This window comes from Lithobates pipiens, unplaced genomic scaffold, assembly GCF_037356315.1.
Source record: "Lithobates pipiens isolate NorthernLeopardFrog02 unplaced genomic scaffold, aLitPip1_a1.2 Scaffold_8, whole genome shotgun sequence".
Taxonomy (NCBI): Eukaryota; Metazoa; Chordata; class Amphibia; order Anura; family Ranidae; genus Lithobates; species Lithobates pipiens.
The window spans coordinates 647,218,233-647,243,324 of NW_027507903.1; the positions used below are offsets into that span (position 1 = coordinate 647,218,233).

The 25,092-nt window shown below is 45.6% G+C and overlaps 1 protein-coding gene across 1 annotated transcript; it reads right to left on the reverse strand.

Annotated features, from left to right (window-relative positions):
• Positions 1 to 12,332: 12,332 nt before the first annotated feature.
• Positions 12,333 to 16,095, reverse strand: LOC143961682 (E3 ubiquitin-protein ligase TRIM39-like). Its single transcript, XM_077471001.1, has one exon. The coding sequence runs from the start codon at positions 16,012 to 16,014 to the stop codon at positions 14,416 to 14,418; it is 1,599 nt and encodes a 532-aa protein (XP_077327127.1). The 5' UTR covers positions 16,015 to 16,095; the 3' UTR covers positions 12,333 to 14,415.
• Between the last annotated feature and the right edge of the window lie 8,997 nt (positions 16,096 to 25,092).

The window sequence follows — 25,092 nt, forward strand, 5'->3', positions numbered from 1 at the left end:
AATGCGGTGCGATTTCTGTCCAAATCACATGATGTTCCCCCACCACTCCTGTGTGAAGCCGAGCTTGTCATAGTGATTTCAGCCTGGGGTCACACAGGAGCAGTGCGGCAAACTCCATGCGATTCACACAGGAATCACACCGCATTTTTGCAGTGCGATTTCCACCCATTTATTTTGTATGGACACAAATTGCAGCACAAAGTGTTGTTACTGGTGAATCCCCCCCCCCCCCCCTCACTATAATTAGAGATATTCCAGCCAATCACAGTGATCTGAGAGGGAGGGATGGAGAAGTCTCATAGAAATATATTTATCATAGAAAACCCTGCGGGACTAATAACATATAATAGGTGCTCTATCCCTCTAATACTATGAAACTAAGTAAGTATAAAAAATGACAATCATCATAGTAAGAATAAAAATGGAAAACAATCACATCAGATCTCAGAGCAAGAAATAAGTGCAAATCCCATTAAGTATGAAGTCATATGAATGGAAGTTCATTAGTGAAGACAAAACAATTGTTTATCCAAATAATGTGATGTGCCAAAATCCCTCCACTCCAGTGCCAACCTCATTGTATTACACCCACCGAGTGCTCAGGACTCCTTCCCCTCCCCCCACATATCTTTATACAACCTCTCCATACACCTATCCCAGCATGGAGGGGCTCAGTGAAGGTGGTGGTGAAGGTGTGGAGATGTCGGATCGGGTCACACAGATCATAAAAGGAGATCCGTCCGACCCCATAATCCAGATATATCCTGACTCTGTTACTGGAGAGATTGGGGGTTAAGAGGATCTCTTTACTGCCATGTCTCACCTCATACTGACCACCTTCCCTGTCCAATCCCCAGGACTTTTTATTATATCCAATCACTGACTGCCATCCTCCTCTCCTGTCTATACTGGGGTAACACATCCCGACTCTCCATATATCTGATCCCCCGACATCCACTTCCCAGTAATGTCTCCCTAAAGAGAAACTCCGACTGCTCAACACCTGAGAATAATCCTGAAATCTCTCTGGTGTTTCTGGATGATTCTGGTTTCTATGTGACCAGGATACAGTTTTCCTGTCATCTGATATATGGAGAATATTATGAGCTGTATTTACATCCAGTAATATGTCTGCAGCTCCCTGTATATAGAAGTATACATTTACTCCTCTTATTATATCAGATAATGTGTGTAATGTGTGTGATATCCCATCCACATCCAGACCCCGTCCATCATGGAGGAGCTCCTCATGTCTCTCTCTGTCCTCATTATCTCCATCCTCAGTATCACACAAGTCACCTGTGTCTGATTCCTGTAAGACAGTCAGTGGATCCGTCACGTTACACAGCTCCTCAATGTGACGCAACTTCCTGGACAGCTCCTCCTTCTTTATTTCCAGATCCCGGATGGAGATGGAGATCCGCTCTGCTCTCCCGGAGATTTCCCTCAGGACTCTCTTCTCCAGGTCTTCCAGACGTCTCCTGAGATCTCTAAACAGGACAGTGACTCTCTCGGTGTCACCAGCTGCTTCTTCTTCTACTTTCCTCCGGTGTTCCTGCAGACTCTGGACTCTTCCCTCCGTCTCCTCTCTCTTTGTCAGAAGTTTCTGCAGAACATTCCTCAGTGTCTCCTTCTTCTTCTCAGAAGCCTCATCCAGTGACTCCATCTCATGTCCTTTATGTCCTCCAATCACACACAACATACAGGCACAGGAATTATCCTCAGTGCAGTAATACTCCAGGATCTTCTTATGGATGGAGCATTTCCTGCTCTCCATGGACAAGGTGGGGTCACATAAGACGTGTTCTGGGGACTTTTTGTGGACTCTCAGGTGTTTATCACACAGAGAAACCTCACAGTGCAGACAGGATCTAACAGCAGGTACAGGAGAGTCCACACAGTGAGTACAGAAGACCCCGGACTCCTCCTGATGTGGCTGAGCAGACAGGAAATTCCCCACTATGTTACGTAGTGTTATGTTCCTCTGCAGTGCAGGCCGATCCTGAAACTTCTCTCTACATTCAGGACAGGAATATCCTCCAGACCCCCCTGTGTATCCAGCACACGACCAATACAGACCCGGCAGAAGTTGTGTCCACATCTCAGGTTTACAGGATCTGTATAAATGTTCAGACAGACGGAACATTCCAACTCGGCTCTTAGATCAGAAGACGCCATCGCTGACAGCAGACGAGGAAATGAAATGAAGTTCTCTGACACCGGAGAAGAATGCAGTTGGGAGGGTCACTTCCTCCTACACAGGGCGAGGCTGGGCTGTGACTTGTACTTTATTCATAGGATTCATTATATGGAGGGACACCAATATTGGAAGAATCGCCTCCATAATGTGCCGGTCTCTGGAAAATATAGGTCACTCTGGTGATAATTAGGACTGGTGTCAACAAACATATGTTCAGAACTGATTTTCTCTCCTAGGGATGAGCCGAACACCCCCCCCCCCCCCAGTTCGATTCGCACCAGAACCTGCGAACGGACCAAAAGTTTGCACGAACGTTAGAACCCTATTAATTACAATGGATGCGAACGTTCAAAATCTAAGGTGCTAATTATAACAGCCAATATGCATGTTATTGTCCTAAAAAGGGTTTGGGGACCCGGGACCTGCCCCAGGGGATATGTATCAATGCAAAAAGAGGTTTTAAAAACTGACGTTCTTTCTGGAGCAGTCATTTTAATGATGCATAAAGTGACAAAAAAAGTGAAATATTACTTTAAATATCGTACCTGGCTACTTTACAAACTGATCCTGACCCACTCACATTGATCACTACCTAAGTACACTAAAATCTGGTCAGAGGAACTTGGGAGAGATATAACCGATGAGGAGTGGAGTAGGGTCTTTTTCTTTACCCACAAATCAACGATTTCTAGTTACGCACAAGAGAAGAACTACAAGCTGGTGTCAAGGTGGTACCGGGTCCCGACCAATCTCAAAATAATGTATCCCTCCACCTCCGACATTTGTTGGAGATGCAACTCCGCAACAGGTACGTACATTCACATTTGGTGGGAGTGTGCTGTACTCCTCCCGTTTTGGACACAAATCTTTCAGATCTATTCAGATATCTATGAAAAACCGATTCCGCCTTCTACCGCCATTGCCCTTCTGTCTCTTCTCCCAGGCTCCATCGAATCACAGAAAAACAACTTGCTAAAATATTTCCTCTGTGCAGGGCGACAGCTGATCCCTAGACATTGGAAAACCACCACCTGCCCATCCTTATTAGAATGGGTGGGTGAAAGTAACAACTTGATGCTCATGGAGGACATGCAAGCAAAGGTACTTGATCAACAGGCTAAATTCTCCTTTACCTGGAGTATATGGAGGCATTACTCTACTTCAGACAAATTAAAACGTAGACTCTTAGCAGTCACATCCACCTGAGCCATAGATCTAATCTCTCTGGAAGACCTTAGGTCTTAGCCCTTGTACACACGGTTGGAGATTCCGATAACCAAATTCTGATGGATTAATTCTGGAAGAGGTCCGGAAGTGATGTTGCATACACACGGTCGGACTAAGTTGTCGGAAAATCAGATTGTACATAACGTGATGACGTTATTTCATTACAACGGGACTACGTTCAGGCTAGTAGCCAATAGCTTTGGTGTAGGAATTTGATCTGAGCATGTTAGAGTAGGCTACACGTGATCGGAGTATGTCCGATAGGAGCATTTTGTCTGAAAATTTTACCGGCAAGTTGGAAAACTTGGTCCGTCGGATATTCCAACGGAAACAGTCCGATGCAGACCACGCACAGTCGGGAATATCCAACAAAACAGTCCGATAGGAAACGTTCCATCGGAATTTCCGACCGTGTGTACAAGGGCTTAGACACTGAATCTCCCAGTCTCAATGAAGCTCGCTGTCTCTTTGCTCTGCCCCTTTCCCCTCCTGTCCCTCCTTTCTCTCTTATCAGCCTTTCCCCCCCACCTCTTTCCCCCACCTCTTCTTCTTTCCTATCCTATCAGGCCTCTCTTGGCCTTTCTACGTGCCTACAGGCATCCTGGTTCACTAAATGGTAATCGCCGCCCATTGAGGGTTCCATATGGACCTTGTCCTTTTGGTCAGGCTCATCGTAGCAGACTTAGCACTAATATCCGCCCTCCCCTGGTACTGGACGCAGCAGGTTCCCATAGGGAGTAGGATACTTGTATTGTATGATTTACATGCTTACTACTGTGAATATAGATGGGAACCTCAATGTGCTACATGACTGTAACAGTATGCCTTATCCTACCATTACCTGTAAAGTATATACCGTGTTTAACATTGTTGGAGCAGCCAGTCCATTGTTGGACACCTGGCTCTGTTCCCACCTTATGTTTTTTTATTGACTTTACAATCTTCAACTGCTTATATTCTGATAAAAAAAAAAGATTAATAATAATTTATTGAACCTAAATATCGTACCTGGGGGGTGTTTAAAGTATGCCTGTGAAGTGCCATGTGTTTCCCGTGTTTAGAACAGTCCCTGCACAAAATGACATTTGTAAAGGAAAAAAAGCAATTTAAAACTGCTTGCGGCTATTAAAGCATTAATTAAGTAATTATTAAGTAATGTCTTGTCCTGGCAATATGGAGGAAAATCTTTGAGAAAAATGGCATGGCTACCCCATCACCCCCCTACCCCAGCCCATTACCAGCCCCTTTCGGTCTTGTATGTATATTAAGGGGAACCCCGCACCCATAATATGTTATGTTAATGTTAGGCAGATGCCTGTGTTGCACAAATGAACTACACAACACCAGCAATGAGGGGGTAGTTTCAGGTGTATGCTGTGCAGGAGGCACACTACACCCACTGTAACAGCGCTAGGTTAGGAAGCAAAGCAAGCTGACACTGTCCCTGCCTATCCTGCTCTTTTCCTAAACACTACACTCACTGTAACAGAGCTATCTAAAGAAGTAAAGCACAGCTGACACTGTCCCTGCCTATCCTGCTCTCTATGAACGCCGCAAAACACTACACAAGGCCGCCACGCTGGCAGCCTTATATAGTGTGGGGCGTGTACTATACCCCCTGAGCTATAATTGGCCAAAGGCATCCAACCTGTGGCCAATTATGGCTCTCCTCACTGTGATTGGCCAAGCATGCAGGGTCACAGTGCATGCTTGGCCAATCATCAGCCAGCAATGCACTGCAACTGGCGCAGTGCATTGTGGGCCGTTCGTATCACACGAATTTGATGCGAACTTGAAATTGGCTCCCACACAAAATTGACGTCCTTTTTTCCCCACAAATAGAGCTTTCTTTTGGTGGTATTTTATCACCCCTGCGGTTTTTATTTTTTGCACTATAAACAAAAAAAGAGCGAAAATTAAAAAAAAAAATATATATTATTTTTTACTTTTTGCTATAATAAATATCCTCCAAAAATAATATAAAAAACAAAATTTTCCTCAGTGTAGGCCGACGTATTGTTCTACATATTTTTGGAAAAAAAATTGCAATAAGCGGTTATTGATTGGTTTGCTCAAAAGTTATAGCGTTTACAAAATAGCGGATAGTTTCATGGCATTTTTATTATTCATTTATACATTTTTTTTAAATGGTGGCGATCAGCAATTTTTATCATGACTGCAACATTATGGCAGACACATCGGACATTTTTAGGACCATTGTCATTTATACAGCAATCAGTGCTATACAAATGCACTGATTCCTGTGTAAATGACACTGGCGGTGAAGGGGTTAACCACTAGGTGGCAGTGTAGGGGTTAAGTGTGTCCTAGGGGCGTGTTTCTAACTGTGGGGGGCATGGCTATGTTTGATATGTCACTGATCTCTGCACCAATCACAGGAATCAGAGATCAGTGACACTGTCACTAGGCAGAACGGGGAGATGTTTATTTACATCGGCATCTGCCTGTTCTTCCTCTCTGTGAGGCGATCACGGGTATCCCCGCAGCGATCGAGTCCGCAGGACCTGCGACCCGCCTCACGGAGATACCTGCAGGCGCGCGCCCACTGGCCGCCTCTTAAAGGGCAACATACAGGTATGTGATTCTGCCACAGTATATTTGCGTGAGGAGGTCGGGAAGCGATTAAAGGAATGATAAATGTGAATCTCAATGAGAGCGACTTTTAGTTGCTGCACTTGGAATGTTCTAATGAGGAAAATGGGAGGATCTGCATCCCTTTAATAGTAATTAATCCTTTGGGAATATCCAGGGCCGGCCCAAGACATTGTGCTGCCTGGAACCAAGAATGAAATGCTGTCCCCCCAAAAAAAAGAAAATGACACCCACCAAAAGGCCCCCACATTCATTATTTTATGTCATGATAACTAAAGAGAACCTGTCATGTCTCTATACATGTATAAAGAGGACCGGTCATGACTCTATATATGTATATAGGAGTATAAAAGGACCTGTCAGGGCTCTATATGTATATAGGAGTATAAAGAGGACCTGTCAGGGCTCTATACATGTATATAGGACTATAAAAGGACCTGTCAGGGCTCTATACATGTATATAGTAGTATAAAGAGGACCCGCCATGACTCTATATATGTATATAGGAGTATAAAAGGACCTGTCAGGGCTCTATACATGTATATAGGAGTATAAAAGGACCTGTCAGGGCTCTATATGTATATAGGAGTATAAAGAGGACCTGTCAGGGCTCTATACATGTGTATATAGGACTATAAAAGGATCTGACAGGGCTCTATACATGTATATAGGAGTATAAAGAGGACCCGTCATGACTCTATATATGTATATAGGAGCAGAAAAGGACCTGTCATGGCTCTATACATGTATATAGGAGTATAAAGAGGACCTGTCATGGCTCTATACATGTATATAGGAGTATAAAGAGGACCTGTCATGGCTCTATATATGTGCATAGTGTAGCACTAACCCCCGAAGGAGCTGCTGGTTATTTTTGGGCTTACCGTTACCTTCCGTTCTCCTTGTGACACGTCTAGGGGATGTCCCGTGGTAAATGGCCCAGTAACTTGAGACTGACAATAGATCCAGTTGAATGGATTTTATTTGCAAACGTCAACCATTGAACAGTCTTTTAACTTGGGATCAGAGGGTTGGAAAGGAAAGTTCAGGTTCTCTCAATGTCAAAGTCTATAAATGTTAAGGAACTTGCTTACTTTGACTGCATCCAGAGAATAGCCATTGGCAGCTGGATGAACACTCAGATTGGACAGTCCCTCTCTCACAAGGCCTAGCAGCCAACAAGGTGATTACTCAGGAACAAAGTCTTTATCACCGACATTGTTGCAGAACATGTAGGGAAACGAAGCGGTAAAACACTTGTAGGATTCCTGGATCTTTCAGCCCGCTTGGCGATATCCACAAGACCGGATTCTCTCAGTTACTTCAGCCCTTCAAGGCTCTTGTTAAGAAAACCAACCTCACACGTGATGTTCTTCTAAAGAGTCCTCTCCTGGAATGCTCGAAGTACACTGGGTCTCTCCCGGACCAGAGACAGCACCCATCCACCTCAGAATCCTTCCTTAGTTCCCTTGCCTTGGGCTAGCCAGCCCCGAGGCATCAAAGTCAGGTGGAACCGCACCCCAGGCCATAGCCTTCCCGGGGGCTGGTCAGGAGGACCAGGACCATATACTCAGCACAGCATACTGGACCGGAACCCAGAACCATGTGACATCCATGTCTTAAATACCCTCTCTCAGAGGGCACAGCGGGAGGGCCACTCCTACTGACCTGACTCTGAGAGGGAATAATTCAAGCACCTAACCAAACCATAGTTCCACGCCTGCCACCAGAGACAGTGCCCCCTGTGGCCAGGCTGAACATCTCACAGTCCAGTCAGACTGACACCGAAGCCAAATTTAGTCAAATAGGCCCAAACCAAACTGTAGTTTGGGTAAAGCATTTAACTTTGAAAAACATAGCATGTGCTCTTCAGGAGCCCGCCGCTACAATAGGAGTATAAAAGGACATATCAGGGCTCTATACATGTATATAGGAGTATAAAGATGACCTGCAGGGCTCTATACATGTATATAGGAGTATAAAAGGACCTATCAGGGCTCTATACATGTATATAGGAGTATAAAAGGACCTATCAGGGCTCTATACATGTATATAGGAGTATAAAAGGACCTATCAGGGCTCTATACACATATATAGGAGTATAAAAGGACATGTCAGGGCTCTATACATGTATATAGGAGTATAAAAGGACCTATCAGGGCTCTATACACATATATAGGAGTATAAAGAGGACCTGTCGTGGCTCTATATATGTATATAGGAGTATAAAAGGACCTGTCAGGGCTCTATACATGTATATAGGAGTATAAAAAGGCCTGCAGGGCTCTATACATGTATATAGGAGTATAAAAGGACCTGTGAGGGCTCCATACATGTATATAGGAGTATAAAAGGACCTGTGCATGGCCGGCTGCCACGATGTCCGCCCGCCACCCGCAATCGCTCCACAGAGAGCCAGAACGGGGATCTGTCAATGTAAACAGACAGATCCCATTCTGACAGGGGAGGAGAGACAGATCTGCTGTTCCTAGTGATCACAGCGATCTCTCTCCTCCTTCAGTCAGTCCCATCCCCCTTAGTTAGAAATACCTCCCAGGGAACACATTTAACCCCTTGATCGCCCACCTAGTGTTAACCCCTTCCCTGCCAGTGACATATACACAGTAATCAGTGCATTTTTATAGCACAGATTGCTGTATAAATGTCCATGGTCCCAAAAAATGTGTCAAAACTGTCCGATCTGTCCACCGCAATGTCGCAGTCCCGCAAAAAAATAAAAATAAAATCATGGATCGCTGCCATTACTACTAAAAAAATAAAATAATAAAAATACCATAAATCTATCCCCTATTTTGTAGGCGCTATAACTTTTGCACAAACCAATCAATATACACTTATTGTGTTTTTTTGTTTTTTTTGAACAAAAATATGTAGAAAAATATATATCAGCCTAAACAGACATTTTTTATTTTAGTTTATTTGGATATTTATTATAGCTAAAAGTAAAAAATATTGTTTTTTTAAAATTGTCGCTCTTTTTTGGTTAAAACGCAGAAGTGATTAAATTACACCAAAAGAAAGCTCTATTTGTGGGGAAAAAAGGACACCAATTTTATTTGTGTACAGCGTCGCACGACCGCGCAATTGTCAGTTAAAGTGACGCAGTGCCGTATCACAAAAAATGGCCTGGTCATTAAGGGGGCAAATCCTTCCGGTGTGTAAGTGGCTAATCAGGGCTGGGCAAGGCAAGTCCCTCTCAGGCTCTGTCCAATCCAACTTGTGATGTGTGTCTGTACTCAGATTTGATTGGAGGAACTCACTGGTGGCAAAATGGACAGGGTGAGGGTCAATGCCGACTTCCGAGCCTCCAGAACATGGGCACAGCAACAGGTTACAACACCTCAGGCAGCAGCAGGTGGACAGCAGCTCACAGGCAGAGTCAGCTAATTTACTAGGCACAGAGGCCGAGAGCTCTTTATGCTGGGGCGGCTGCCCAGGGGTGGATCCAGAGTCTAGTCTCGGGAGGGGTAGTGCCAGGAAATACTTTTTTTGCAGGTAATTTATCAGGGCAATGGCTGGCGTTAGCGCTTCAATCATCAGGACACCATGATTGTTATGGCTTCAGGATGATTAAAGTGCAACTCATCATAATAATCAGTGGGCGCCCTGAGCTTGTCACCTGCCACCTGCCACACATTGCAGATTGTCACTTGCCTGCTAAGGTGCGGATTGTCACTTGCTGTGTCCCAGAGTGAAGTCAGGCAGTAGAGAGATGATGTCATCTCTCTGCTGCCCGTAACTCTCTGCACAGTGAGAGCGGAACTGCAGTGATGCAGGGCGGGCGGTGAGAGATGATGTCATCTCTCTGCTCCCCGCCTGCCGACCCACTGATTGGCCAGCCCATCCAATCACCTGCTGACTGTCCTGTTCGCTGACTCACCCTCTGACTGGCCTGCCCTCTCGCTCCCCAAGCCGCCCACGTGCCCACTCACCTGCTGGCCCACGGCTGCTGCCCCTCTTCAAGTGCCGCCTGGGGCAATGGTCCCACTGGGTCCCATAGTGGGGCCGGCCCTGGGAGTATCCCACCAAAAATAAAAGTTTTGTTGCAGAGGATGCCTAAAACCTGACTTGCAGACTTCTGGGAAAATGAGAGAGTCGATCACACCAGCAGGAAATGATTTTTGGGGAAATTCTGTCTGTACACTCGCTGTGCACACAAGGCCTCCACATTGTTATATTGCATTGAATTTTACAGAAAATTCCAGTGATGCAGATTGAAATGGAAAGGTCATTTTTAACCCCTTCCCTGCCTGGCCTATAGCAGACTGATGGCCAGGAGGGGCTTTACCATTCTGACTGGATGTCATATGACGTCCTTCAGAGCGTGCCGCTTGTGCGTCCCCAGAGACACTTACCGGTGGATCATGGTAAAGAGCCGATGTTGTACCATGTGATCAGCCACGTCCAATCACAGCTGACGAAATGTAAAGAAATGCAGGTGATTTGTCAATTCCTTTCCTCAGCGCTGTCAGTGTCTGAGGAAAGGAAAGACAATGATTGGCTGTCCAGTTACAGGGGGCATTTACACTGATAATCAGGGCACTGATCATCATTGCATTCTATCAGTGCAGAATCCTCAGCGCACATCAGTGATGAGGAAAAATGACTCTTGAAAAATTCTAAAAAAACAAGAAAAAAACGAGGAAAACTTTTTTTCAAAAATGTCAGGTTTTTTTCATTTTGTGGTGATTAAATACCACCAAAAGAAATTTCTGTCTCAAAAAAATGATAACAATGTCATACGAGTACAGTGTTGTATGACCGTGTAATTGTCATTCAAAGTGTGACAGCGCTGAAAGCTGAGAATTGGCCTGGGCAGGAAGGGGGTGAAAGTGCCCGGTATTGGAGGGGTTAATAACATTCAATTACAATTCTGATTGTGTGGTGACTGTATATGTTATACTATTTTTGATTTAAGGTGCTATCTTTTCCTCCAGAAAGTGGAGATGTCCTTTATTGGAAACAGGCTGAGTGGAATAAAACTTCAGTGGGGCCACCAGACATCTACTGAGGACCACACCGACCTCATTCCATAGAATGAGAAGAAGACGTTGTCCCTCTAATCTCTGTCATCTCACCATCCATTCCAACAACAATATTCCCAGAAGATTAGATGTGCATTTCATGTGTTTTATTCATGTTATATGCTGTAAAATCCCCCCTTTTGTAGACCCCCCGAAGCCCCGAGACTGCTGCTGGGTGCCGCCATCTTGGATGTGATCTCAGCAGCCTCAAGTTCCCCTCTATAGTATTCCTCTTCCCTCCTCCCCCGACAGCGAAATGAAAAGGTTCCTGAAGTGTTCAGCTGTAATATGACATATGGAAGTGTAACTTTTATCACCCAGAGAGCAGCCGGGGCCCCGTTCATCTGAAATCTTTATAACACTGAGGGCCACAAAGGGGGAGCGAGAGGAATGTATGTAGACCAAACTTAGACCATTGGTCCAGTCTGCAGACCCAACAACTTCTTCATGTTTTCACATAGAAACCTCTTGTATGGGGGGACAATTAGAGGAGTGGCAGTGTGTCCATTAGGGGTGGCCGGGCACTGCCCCCTCTGTCACCCCACCCCCTCTGTGTAGAATGGATATCCATGGCCACTGTAGCCGCCCCCTATTCAGGTGCCTCAATTCCAGCGGCGGGGGTGTTTTATAGAAGCACCAGATTAGAGCCATAGGCTTCAATAAAGGTGGGCTGTGAGCGCAGAGCATTGCACCCGCAGTCCCCCCAGGTGTGTTAGAAAAGGGAATGAATATTCGCTATTCTAACACTGAACCGCCTCTCAGCCAATCAGGAGGCGCGGGCCTAATACCCCTCACCTGATTGGCTGAAGGCACAGGCGTTCCGATTGGACACCTAATAGAATGGAACAGAAGAGAGCGAGAAAAATGGAGGACACAGGAGCTGCTGCCTGACCCGCTGCTCACCCACCATCCCGCAGGCCGCCACCTGACCCGCTGCCTGATCACCCACCAAGCTGGGGTAAGTGCCGGACAGTCAGCGAGCAGCGGGTGGGTGGGTGAGTGGGCAGGGGGGTGTTGGCTCAGTGGCTGCATTTTAGGGGAACAAGTGGCTGCATTTGATGGGCACAGTGGTGGCATTTGATGTATTTTTTCAGTATTTTTCAGAAATTTTTTGTTTGCGCCCCCTAAAAATTGTGAGCACCACCCACCACTGAATTAGAGGGAGACAGTCCACAAGTGACCAGCTAGTGCCGGGCTGTCTTATTGGAAAGCCCAGAATTCTCTGTAACACGACGTCATGGAAGAGATCTGTATTAAATGTTTATTTCTAATATGAAAATTTCATACAAGTAATAAGAAAAGTGACATAAAAGATCAGATTATAAATCTGTAAATATTCCACAAAAATGAATAAAACAACCAAAAGTCATTATAGATTATCATTCAGCATTTTATATTCGGGTAAAATGAAAATAAACACAAGAAATTCCCCGGCTGTGACTTCCATTACACCTGTACTGAGGGGAATATGGAGGGGCCATTGCTGGACGTCTTCTGAAAATGCTATTCTCCTGGCTGTCTGGGGACTCAGTATTTGGGGACACTGACCTGGAACAATCATGCCGATCAGGAAATCAGAGTTAAGTCAGAACTCCGAGTCTGAATACTTGTTCCGGGTTACTGATATAGAAAGTACAGAAGCCATTGGATCAGAATGACAGCCAGGGAACTAGTATTCTTTAGAAGTAGTTATCAGTGGCGGCCACCATACTTCCTCCATACAGATTCCTAGAATACAATTGTGTAGGATGCAGACAGGTTAGTGTGTGATGATATATTAGCAGTATGTGTCTCCTTTTTCTCTCCTGTACATCCTGAGGAAGGTGAGAGCTCTATGCTGCTCTGTACACACACACCCCGGGTTATACCGCTCCTCTTCCTCTGCCCCTCCCCCAACCCTTCACCCCTCTCCCCTCCCCCGATCTCCATGAGTCCCCCCAGTACAGACAGAGCTCATCGCCCACCACCATCTACCAGACCTCACTTCTGTCCTTCCCAGTCCCCCCCCACGTAGGATCATGTGACCTCTCCTAGATGTAGCGGTGACCACATCCTATCCCATCACAATGACCGCACTGCATTCTCTGTACTGATGGATCATCTCCACCCTCTGTGTCTGATCATAGCCGGACATAGCGCCACCATGAGGAGGAGGGGCAGAACATCGGGGGAAGGGAAATTGCTGATATAATATGGGAACTTTCCTGTTTGGAAAAGTAGAACTAAAGACAAAAAACGTTTTGTTCATTTTGGAGACAGTAAGGAAGGGTTATAACCTCTGTTAGTAATTTATTACCATCTGTTTTCCATTGGGGAGACTTCCCTTCACTTCCTATCCAATAACCAAAACAGGAAGTGACAGGAAATCCCTCCAAAGTGAGGAAATCCCTGGTTGTCACCAGAACTAGTGTCCCCATTGGAGTATTTCCCCCCCATTCCAGTTCTGGTAACAACTCGGAATTTGGGATTTTCTTTCACTTTGGGTGATAACATTCACCAGGACAAATAGAGAGGGGGGCTCTCTCTAAATGGGATGGAGACAGCAATAAAAACCTGACAGGGGCTCTATTCCCTCTCCACGATAGATAGGTAGATAGATCACATCCCCCTCACTAGGGATGCACCAATGTCGTTTTTTTATAGATGAGTACCGATACTTTCGGCCAAGTACTTGCTGATAACAAGAACCGATCATTTGTGGTGAGTTTTACATGTATGGAAAATGAATGGGCACAAATCGCACTGCTAAGAATTTGAAGTGGAATGCGGTGCGATTTCTGTCCAAATCACATGATGTTCCCCCACCGCTCCTGTGTGAAGCCGAGCTTGTCATAGTGATTTCAGCCTGGGGTCACACAGGAGCAGTGCGGCAAACTGCATGCGATTCACACAGGAATCACAGCACATTTTTGCAGTGCGATTTCCACCCATTTATTTTGTATGGATGCAAATTACACCACAAAGTGTTGTTACTGGTGAATCCCCACCCCTCACTATAATTAGAGATATTCCAGCCAATCACAGTGATCTGAGAGGGAGGGATGGAGAAGTCTCATAGAAATATATTTATCATAGAAAACCCTGCGGGACTAATAACATATAATAGGTGCTCTATCCCTCTAATACTATGAAACTAAGTAAGTATAAAAAATGGCAATCATCATAGTAAGAATAAAAATGGAAAACAATCACATCAGATCTCAGAGCAAGAAATAAGTGCAAATCCCATTAAGTATGAAGTCATATGAATGGAAGTTCATTAGTGAAGACAAAACAATTGTTTATCCAAATAATGTGATGTGCCAAAATCCCTCCACTCCAGTGCCAACCTCATTGTATTACACCCACCGAGTGCCCAGGACTCCTTCCCCTCCCCCCACATATCTTTATACAACCTCTCCATACACATATCCCAGCATGGAGGGGCTCAGTGAAGGTGGTGGTGAAGGTGTGGAGATGTCGGATCGGGTCACACAGATCATAAAAGGAGATCCGTCCGACCCCATAATCCAGATCTATCCTGACTCTGGAGATATTGGAGGGTAAGAGGATCCGTTTCCTGTCATGTATCACCCCATACTGATCACATTCCCTGTACAAACCCCAGGACTTCTTATTATATCCAATCACTAACTGCCCTCCTCCTCCTCTGTCTATACTGGGGTAACACATCCCGACTAGCCATAGATCTGATCCCCCGACATCCACTTCCCAGTAATGTCTCCCTGAGGAGAAACTCCGACTGCTCAACACCTGAGGATAACCCTGAAATCTCTCTGGTGTTTCTGGACGATTCTGTTTTCTATCTGACCAGGATACAGTTTTCCTGTCATCTGATATATGGAGATTATTCTGAGCTGTATTTACATCCAGTAATATGTCTGCAGCTCCCTGTATATAGGAGGATACATTTACCTCTGTTATTATATCAGATAATGTGTGTAATGTGTGTGATATCCCATCCACATCCAGACCCCCTCCATCATGGAGGAGCTCCTCATGTCTCTCTCTGTCCTCATTATCTCCATCCTCAGTATCACACAAGTCACCTGTGTCTGATTCCTGTAAGACAGTCAGTGGATCCGTCACGTTACACAGCTCCTCAATGTGACGCAACTTCCTGGACAGCTCCTCCTTCTTTATTTCCAGATCCCGGATGGAGATGGAGATCCGCTCTGCCCTCCCGGAGATTTCCCTCAGGACTCTCTTCTCCAGGTCTTCCAGACGTCTCCTGAGATCTCTAAACAGGGCAGTGACTCTCTCGGTGTCACCAGCTGCTTCTTCTTCTACTTTCCTCCTGTGTTCCTGCAGACTCTGGACTCTTTCCTCCGTCTCCTCTCTCTTTATCAGAAGTTTCTGCAGAACATTCCTCAGTGTCTTCTTCTTCTTCTCAGAAGCCTCATCCAGTGACTCCATCTCATGTCCTTTATGTCCTCCAATCACACACAACATACAGGCACAGGTCTCATCCTCAGTGCAGTAATACTCCAGGATCTTCTTATGGACGGAGCATTTCCTGCTCTCCATGGACAAGGTGGGGTCACATAAGATGTGTTCTGGGGACTTTTTGTGGACTCTCAGGTGTTTATCACACAGAGAAACCTCACAGTGCAGACAGGATCTAACAGCAGGTACAGGAGAGTCCACACAGTAAGTACAGAAGACCCCGGACTCCTCCTGATGTGGCTGAGCAGACAGGAAATTCCCCACTATGTTACGTAGTGTTATGTTCCTGTGCAGTGCAGGCCGATCCGGAAACTTCTCTCTGCATTCAGGACAGGAATATCCTCCAGACCCCCCCTGTGTATCCAGAACACGATCAATACAGACCCGGCAGAAGTTGTGTCCACATCTCAGCATTATAGGATCTGTATAAATGTTCAGACAGACGGAACATTCCAACTCGGCTCTTAGATCAGAAGACGCCATCGCTGACAGCAGACGAGGAAATGAAATGAAGTTCTCTGACACCGGAGAAGAATGCAGTTGGGAGGGTCACTTCCTCCTACACAGGGCGAGGCTGGGCTGTGACTTGTACTTTATTCATAGGATTCGTTATATGGAGGGACACCAATATTGGAAGAATCTCCTCCATAATGTGCCGGTCTCGGGATAATATAGGTGACTCTGGTGATAATTAGGACCGGTGCCAACAAACATTTGTTCACAACTGATTTTCTCCCCATACAAGTGAATAGGAATGCAAAAACAGATTACAACTGTCACAGATTAAAGCAATAAAACTGCTACTAAGCTGTTCCTTGTAGTCCTACAGACCAGCAAGTAAGCCGATATGTTACTTGTAGTTCCACAGTCATAACATGCAAAGCTGTTTTGTTTATTGCAGTTCCAGAAACAGGCGCTCTGTTCTGACCTTGTCCCTGCACAGGACTGAGTACTATAGACGTCGGCCGGCCTCACCTGCTGAATAATATAATCACATCACAGCTAGTCCCTGCTAAGCTTGGCTACCCGTCATCCTAACAATGGTGTGTAAAGTGAGTGTAGAGTTGCCACCTCATCCCTTTAACCACTTCAACCCCGGAAGAATTTACCCCCCTTCCTGACCAGAGGACTTTTTGTGATTCGGCACTGCGTCGCTTTAACTGACAATTGCGCGGTCGTGTGACGTGGCTCCCACACAAACTTGATGTCCTTTTTTCCCCACAAATAGAGATTTCTTTTGGTGGTATTTGACAGGTAAGTGATTCTGCGGCAGTATATTTGCGTGAGGCGGTCGGGAAGCGATTAAAGGAATGATAAAAGTGAATCTCAATGAGAGCGACTTTTAGTTGCTGCACTTGGAATGTTCTAATGAGGAAAATGGGAGGATCTGCATCCCTTTAATAGTAATTAATCCTTTGGGAATATCCAGGGCCGGCCCAACACATTGTGCTGCCTGGGACCAAGAATGACATGCTGCCCCCCAAAAAAAAGAAAATGACACCCACCAAAAGCCCCCCCACATTCATTATTTTATATCATGATAACTAAAGAGGACCTGTCATGGCTCTATACATGTATATAGGCAGGGCCGTCTTTAAGGCAGGGCAAAAGGGGCAGCTGTCCTGGGCCCTGTCATTGTTGTGGGGCACAAAGCAGCTGCTTCATACTTGCCAATAGGGATGAGCTTCGAGTTCGAGTTGAACTCATGTTCTACTCGAACATTGCCTGTTCGCCTGTTCAGCAAACAGTGAACAATTTGGGCTGTTCGCAGCAAATTCGAAAAGCCGGAACACTCTATACAAGTCTATGGGAGAAATCTAAAGTGCTCATTTTAAAGAGTAATATGCAGATTACTGTCCTAAAAAGTGTTTGGGGACCCGGGTCCTGCCCCAGGGGACATGGATCAATGCAAAAAAAAGTTTTAAAAACTGCAGTTTTTTCAGGAGCAGTGATTTTAATAATGATTAAAGTGAAACAATAAAAGTGTAATATTCCTTTAAATTTCGTAGCTGGGGGGTATCTATAGTATGCCTGTGAAGGGGCGCATGTTTCCCGTGCTTAGAACTGTCCCTGCACAAAGTGTCATTTGTGCAGGAAAAAAAGTACTTTAAAATCACTTGCGGCTAAATTGTCGGGTCTCCGTAATACAGAGAACACTCAATGAGTGTTCTCTGTATTAGCCGACAATTCATTCATTCATTCATAAAAAAAAAAAAAAATTGTGGGGGTTCCCCTAAATTTAATTCAGGTCTGACATGGATATTAAGGGGAACCCCGTGTCAAATTTTAAAAAAAAATTGACGTGGGGGTCCCCCCAAATATCCATACCAGACCCTTCAGGTCTGATATGGATATTAAGCGGAACCCCGCATCAAATTTAAAAAAAAATTGACGTGGGGGTCCCCCTAAAAATCCATATCAGACCCTTAATCCGAGCATGCAACCTGGCAGGCCGCAGGAAAAGAGGGGGGGACGAGAGAGCGGCCCCCTCTCCCTCCTGAACCGTACCAGGCCACATGCCCTCAACATTGGGAGGATGCTTTGGGGGTCTTTGACCCCTCAAAGCACCTTGTCCCCATGTTGATAAGGACAAGGGCCTCATCCTCACAACCCTGGCCGTTGGTTGTGAGGGTCTGCGGGCGGGGGGCTTATCAGAATCTGGAAGCCCCCTTTAACAAGGGGACCCCCAGATCCCGGCCCCCCCTGTTTGAAATGGTAAGGGCCTACCATTTCACAAAGAAAGTGTCAAAATGGTTAAATAAGACAAACACACTTTTGAAAAATTCCTTTATTAAAAATGAAAAAAAAAAAAAAAAATTCCAGAGGTGCTAATCCACTCTTGCTATGCAGCGACGGATCTCCGGGGTCCAGCGATGGATGATCATATCCAGCGACGGGGGAATCTCTCAGTCCAGCGCTGTCCATACATCCTTCTTCTGTCTCCTCTCCGGAGACACTGCAGAGAGCACAGCGCTGACATTTCTTATATTGGGAGGGCGGGGCCACCCGTCACCTGACCCCGCCCCTCTGATGCTGGAGAGGGAAGCCAGGGGTTCCCCAGTGATGTGTGGGTGACCCCGCCCCCTCTGATGTAATATTGGGAGGGCGGGGCCACCCATCACCTGACCCCGCCCCTCTGACGCTGGAGAGGGAAGCCAGGGGTTCCCCAGTGACGTGTGGGTGACCCCGCCCCCTCTGATGTAACGGAAACCTGCGTTACATCAGAGGGGGCGGGGTCACCCACACGTCACTGGGGAACCCCTGGCTTCCCTCTCCAGTGTCAGAGGGGCGGAGTCAGGTGACGGGTGGCCCCGCCCTCCCAATATAAGAAACGTCAACGCTGGGCTCTCTGCAGTGTCTCCGGAGAGGAGACAGAAGAAGGATGTATGGACAGCGCTGGACTGAGAGATTCCCCCGTCGCTGGATATGATCATCCATCGCTGGACCCCGGAGATCCGTCGCTGGATAGCAAGAGTGGATTAGCACCGCTGGAATCTTTTTTTTTTTTTTTTTTCATTTTTAATAAAGGAATTTTTCAAAAGTGTGTTTGTCTTATTTAACCATTTTGACACTTTCTTTGTGAAATGGTAGGGGTACTTTTGTACCCCCTTACCATTTCAAACAGGGGGGGGCCGGGATCTGGGGGTCCCCTTGTTAAAGGGGGCTTCCAGATTCTGATAAGCCCCCCGCCCGCAGACCCTCACAACCAACGGCCAGGGTTGTGAGGATGAGGCCCTTGTCCTTATCAACATGGGGACAAGGTGCTTTGAGGGGTCACAGACCCCCAAAGCATCCTCCCAATGTTGAGGGCATGTGGCCTGGTACGGTTCAGGAGGGAGGGGGGCCGCTCTCTCGTCCCCCCTCTTTTCCTGCGGCCTGCCAGGTTGCGTGCTCGGATAAAGGGTCTGGTATGGATTTTTAGGGGGACCCCCACGTCAATTTTTTTAAAAAATTTGATGCGGGGTTCCCCTTAATATCCATATCAGACCTGAAGGGTCTGGTATGGATATTTGGGGGGACCCCCACATCCATTTTTTTTTTTAATTTGACACGGGGTTCCCCTTAATATCCATGTCAGACCTGAAGGGCCTGGTAATTGAATTTAGGGGAACCCCCACGCTTTTTTTTTTTTTAATCAATGAATGAATGAATTGTCGGCTAATACAGAGAACACTCATTGAGTGTTCTCTGTATTACGGGACCCGACAATTTAGCCGCAAGTGATTTTAAAAAACTTTTTTTCCTGCACAAATGACACTTTGTGCAGGGACAGTTCTAAGCACCACAAACATGCGCCCCTTTACAGGCATACTATAGATACCCCCCAGCTACGAAATTTAAAGGAATATTACACTTTTATTGTTTCACTTTAATCATTATTAAAATCACTGCTCCTGAAAAAACGGACATTTTTAAAACTTTTTTTTGCATTGATCCATGTCCCCTGGGGCAGGACCCGGGTCCCCAAACACTTTTTAGGACAGTAACTTGCATATTACCCTTTAAAATAAGCACTTTAGATTGTGAACGTTCGAGTCCCATAGACTTTAATAGGGTTCTAAAGTTCACACGAAGTTTAGGTCTGTTCGCAGGTTCTGGTGCGAACCGAACAGGGGGTTGTTCGGCTCATCCCTACTTGCCAACTATCCCAGTTTACATTCCCTTGTCCCTTGAAATTTTAGTCCTGTGCTGCTACTAATGCTGCCCAGCTCTGCCCTATTGTTGTGTACAGATGACTCACCTGCAGACCCTGTGTTTACATGTAAATACTGGTATTCATATGTAAATAGCAGTGACATGCATATGTAAATAGCAGTGACATGCATATGTAAATAGCAGTGACATGCATATGTAAATAGCAGTGACATGCATATGTAAATAGCAGTGACATGCATATGTAAATAGCTGAGGCCAACTGCATTGATATGTAAATAAAGGCAGCATTCATAGGTATATCATGCCCCCTTGCAGTGAGGAGAAGATGTGCTGTAATCTATAGCAACCAGTGAGCAGTATTACTGTACAGTAATCTCTAGCAGCCAATCAACAAGCAGAAATGTGCTGTAACCTCTAGCAACTAATCAGTGAGCCTTAAGGAGTGCTGTAACCTCTAGCAACCAGTCAGTAAGCAGTAATGATATGCTGTAACCTCTGGCAACCAATTGCAATTGCTGCCTGATCTGATACAGTAAGCTGATTTTACGTCTAGCAGCTATTTATTGTATGTTTCAGAGAAGGTGGAGATCGAAATTGCATGGGGGGAGTAGGGTTGCCACCTGTCCAGGATTCACCCGGACAGTTCGGGTTTGGAATCATGCGTTTGGGTTTCAGACTGCCTGAAACCCGGACACATTATTTAGACTGGACTATGGCTTCCCAGCAGTGTTGCTGGCTTCAGTTGTCTAAGCTGAGAGTGTCTGTTACACTCTCTTTCACACTGCCCAAAGCCAACACTAACAATCCACCCCCAAACACACACACAGAGAAGAGAGAGGACTCGATCAGCACCTCATCCTCCCACCCCTACCTCTCTGTGTCTGCCCACACGCCAATCCCCGGTGCTGTGCCTCAGAAAAGTAAAGTTGGGGCCGGAAATTTAAATTCAGCAGCGTCGGATACATCTGGATGAGAGGTGCAGACTGCCAAGGGGCGAGTGAGCTCACCATCCATCCCTGTCTGTCACTGAAGTCTCCCCCTTTCTCTCTCCTGCCTCTGAGTGAGTAGACTAAGGTAAATCAGGGTTCTCAGAGCACCCCTTATACCAGAGTTCCCCTTTACACCAGAAGCCACAGTGTTCTCCCTAACATTAGAGTCCTCTCCGTACATCAAAGTTCTCAGTGTTCCCCCTTAAATCAGGGTTCTCAGAGAATAGCTTATGTTAGAGGCCCCAGAGGTCTCCCTTACATCAGAGTATGCAGAGTCCCCCCATACAGTGAAAGGAAACTCTGCGAGTTCAGATGTAAAAGGGGAACTCTGTGGACTCAGATGTAAAGGGGGACTCTTGTTATTAACTTCATATGATTAGAAATGTTATTTAATGGCAAAATATATATAAAGTTTATACTATAAAAAACAATTGGCGTGCTCCGCTAAAGTGTTCGGGTTTGACTTGAAGAAAAGGTGGCAACCCTAGGGGGGAGGGGGGCCCTAAGAATTTTTTTGCCCAGGGCCCAATCAATATTAAAGATGGCCCTGTATATAGGAGTATAAAGAGGACCTGTCATGACGCTATACATGTATATAGGAGTATAAAGAGGACCTGTCAGGGCTCTATACATGTATATAGAAGAATAAAGAGGACCTGTCAGGGCTGTATATATGTATATAGGAGTATAAAAGGACCTGTGAGTGGCCGGCTGCTGTGATGTCCGCCCACCACCCGCAATCGCTCTACAGAGAGCCAGAATGGGGATCTATCAATGTAAACAGACAGATCCCCATTCTGACAGGGGAGGAGAGACAGATCTGTTGTTCCTATTGATTTGGAATAGCAATCTCTCTCCTCCTCCAGTCAGTTCTATCCCCCACAATTAGAAACACCTCCCACAGAACACATTTAACCCCTTGATCGCCCCCTAGTGTTAACCCCTTCCCTGTCAGTGATATATACACAGTAATCAGTGCATTTTTATAGTACAGATCGCTGTATAAATGTCCATGGTCCCAAAAATGTGTCAAAACTGTCCAATCTGTCCACTGTAATGTCGCAGTCCCGCTAAAAAAAATCATGGATCGCCGCCATTACTAGTAAAAAAATAAAATCCCCCCTGCTCTTTGCGATCGCGATAGAACCACTGGCAGCACTAATAGGAGATAGCATGCAAATTCATGGATTCCAATACGGGGCCATCCATGAGAAAATCATGTTGTACGCAGACATGCTGCTTTTCTTGGTGGACCCCAGTCACTCACTTCCAGAGGTAATGTCCATAATAGAACAATTTGGTGGATACTCAGGCTTGACCATAAATTGATCTAACTCAGCTATGATGATGTTAGATGAAGGAGGGGATGTCGCAATCCCGGACTCCTGCCCAGTACCAGTAGTGAAGAGTTTTAAGTATCTAGAGGTACAAATTACACCCAGACTAGGGGAATACTGCTCCCAAAACATATGCCCACAATTGTCTAAATTCCGGGACAGGATAAATACGTGGAATAACCTGAAGATGTCTCTGGCAGGAAAAGCTCATTTAATAAAAATGATCCTAATGCCCCAACTGTTATACTTCCTCCATAACTCACCGGTAGTAATACACCTCAAAATTTTTAGAGTGGTAAATACTCTATTTCGGAGGCTGCTGTGGAACACAAAGCCCCCTAGGGTCAAGCTGGAACAGCTACAGTGGTCTAAGGACAGCGGAGGGTTGGCGGTCCCCAACCCTTGGCTGTACTATATAGCGGCCCAGCTGCAACACTTGGTTGGTTCCATGTCGCATGAACCGATGGGCTCGGCTGCAAAGTTGATGCTGCATGCATCTGGAGCGGAGACCATCCCTATGGGACTGGAGGCACAAATGTTTAAGAGGTCTAACAAACAGACCCCAACGCTATCAATGATACAAAAAGTCTGGAATAAGGGCAGACAGCTCCAAGGGGTACAGGAATTCACAGAATATAGATATCCAATATGGGGGAGCCGCACATATGCAGAGTTAGATAAACTACAGCCAGACGCAAGATGGCGAGTCCATGGTGTGACTATGCTGTCCCACATATTCCGAGATGGTAAACTGATGACTTTTGTAGACTTACAAACCAAATTTAACCTTCCCACTACCATGACTTATCCATATCTGCAGCTGTGACATGCTGTGGCCACGCAGGGGGATGCAGGGGAATGGGTACTGTCACCCACCCCGGTATACCATGCACTGCATTCTACAGACGTAACAAAGGGAATGATATCCCAATGCTACCAGATGCTGATAGCAAGGCACTTGCTAGCTCATCCTTGCAAAGCAATGTCAATGTGGGAAAGAGACCTAGGCCAAATCACGGGAGAACAGTGGGAAGAAGCCCTACAATCCATAACCTTATGTTCCTTGAACGTGGTGCAAAAAGTCTCCCAACTTTATATGTCCAAAGACATGCTGGTAGGTTAATTAGACCTTGTCTAAAAAAATTGGCCCTAATATGTGTATGTGTATGTCAATGTTGTATGTGTTTGTAAGCGTGTCAGGACCTTACAGGGTAAAGGACCATGCAAAGCCGCACTCTGGTGGCAAGAAAGCGCCCTAAGGCGATTCAGTTCGTACAGGTAGCACTATACAAGTCACTCATTCATTCATTCATAACACTGAGCACATTACACCCCGACCAAACTATACAGGATGGGCAGACACCTTGTGCGGTAGGTGCAGGCAACACAGTGGGGACCTCGTCCACCTCCTATGGCGCTGCCCAAAGCTCCACCAGTACTGTAATGAGGTAATTGACACACTCAACGGGGTGCTTCAAACGCGGATACATAAAGACCCTATGTGCTGTATTCTAGGGGTCCTGGAAGATGTGATTCCTGAAGAGCCGGTCAGGGTCGCAGTCTCCAGGGCACTATTCCAGGCAATAAAACTTATACTAATGGGTTGGAAATCCACACTGCCTCCTACCACAACGGCTTGGATAACGCATATGGGTAATACCCTAATAATGGAAAAATATATCTATCAGCATAGGGGATGCCTGGGCAGGTTCGAGCACATATAGTCAAGATGGCTGGATACACCAGGTTTAAGCCCAAATGAGCAAGTGATGTCTAGACTTCTACAATGTCTATAAAAAAGATTACCTATATCAGGTACGATAAGATAAATGGGGTATCCTTAAGAGGAATGCAGGCGGGTGGCCGGGCGGAGGGCTGGAGGGGGGAGAAGTGTGATGATGTAACACCTGTATGCGCATTAGCAAGCAAAAGCTGTATATTTGTAATTGTGCACTGGAAGATGCTGTTGTGTTCAATAAAAATCTTTCTGATTTAAAAAAATAAAATAATATATATAAATAATATTTTGTAGACGCTATAACTTTTGCGCAAACCAATCAATATATGCATATTGTGTTTTTTTTTTTTTTTACCAAAAATCTATAGAAGAATATATATTGGCTTAAACTGACGAAGACATTTTTTTAAAAATATCTCTTTATTGGTATAAACAAAACACAGTTCCCTGGGTCCCCAGTACTGTAGTTGACATTCGTGTGCGATGATATACCATCTGATGTATTTGATGTGCACAGTTGGTACTGACTTGAGAGCTGTTTGGGCTGGTACTACTGGGGGACCTCCGAAGCAGAGGAGGGATCTGCCAAACATTTAGACCAGACCTTGTCATACTTGTTGGGCAGCCTCTATTGGCGTATGTGTCTTTATACAGAAGCAAGCTATTGTTTATGAGTTGTTTCCACAGGGAGAGAGGAGGGAGGTTGATTTGCGCCAGCTAAGGGCTATGGCTTTGCGGGCATAAAACAGTAGGAGTACCACGAGGGTACAACCTGCCACTGTAGGGATTAATTGCTACATCAGGCCTAATATACAAATTGCCATTGTTGGTTGTAGTGACA

Excerpts from the sequence above, each read along its gene's own strand:
- LOC143961682 (XM_077471001.1), bottom strand. The coding sequence starts at position 16,014 with ATGGCGTCTTCTGATCTAAGAGCCGAGTTGGAATGTTCCGTCTGTCTG.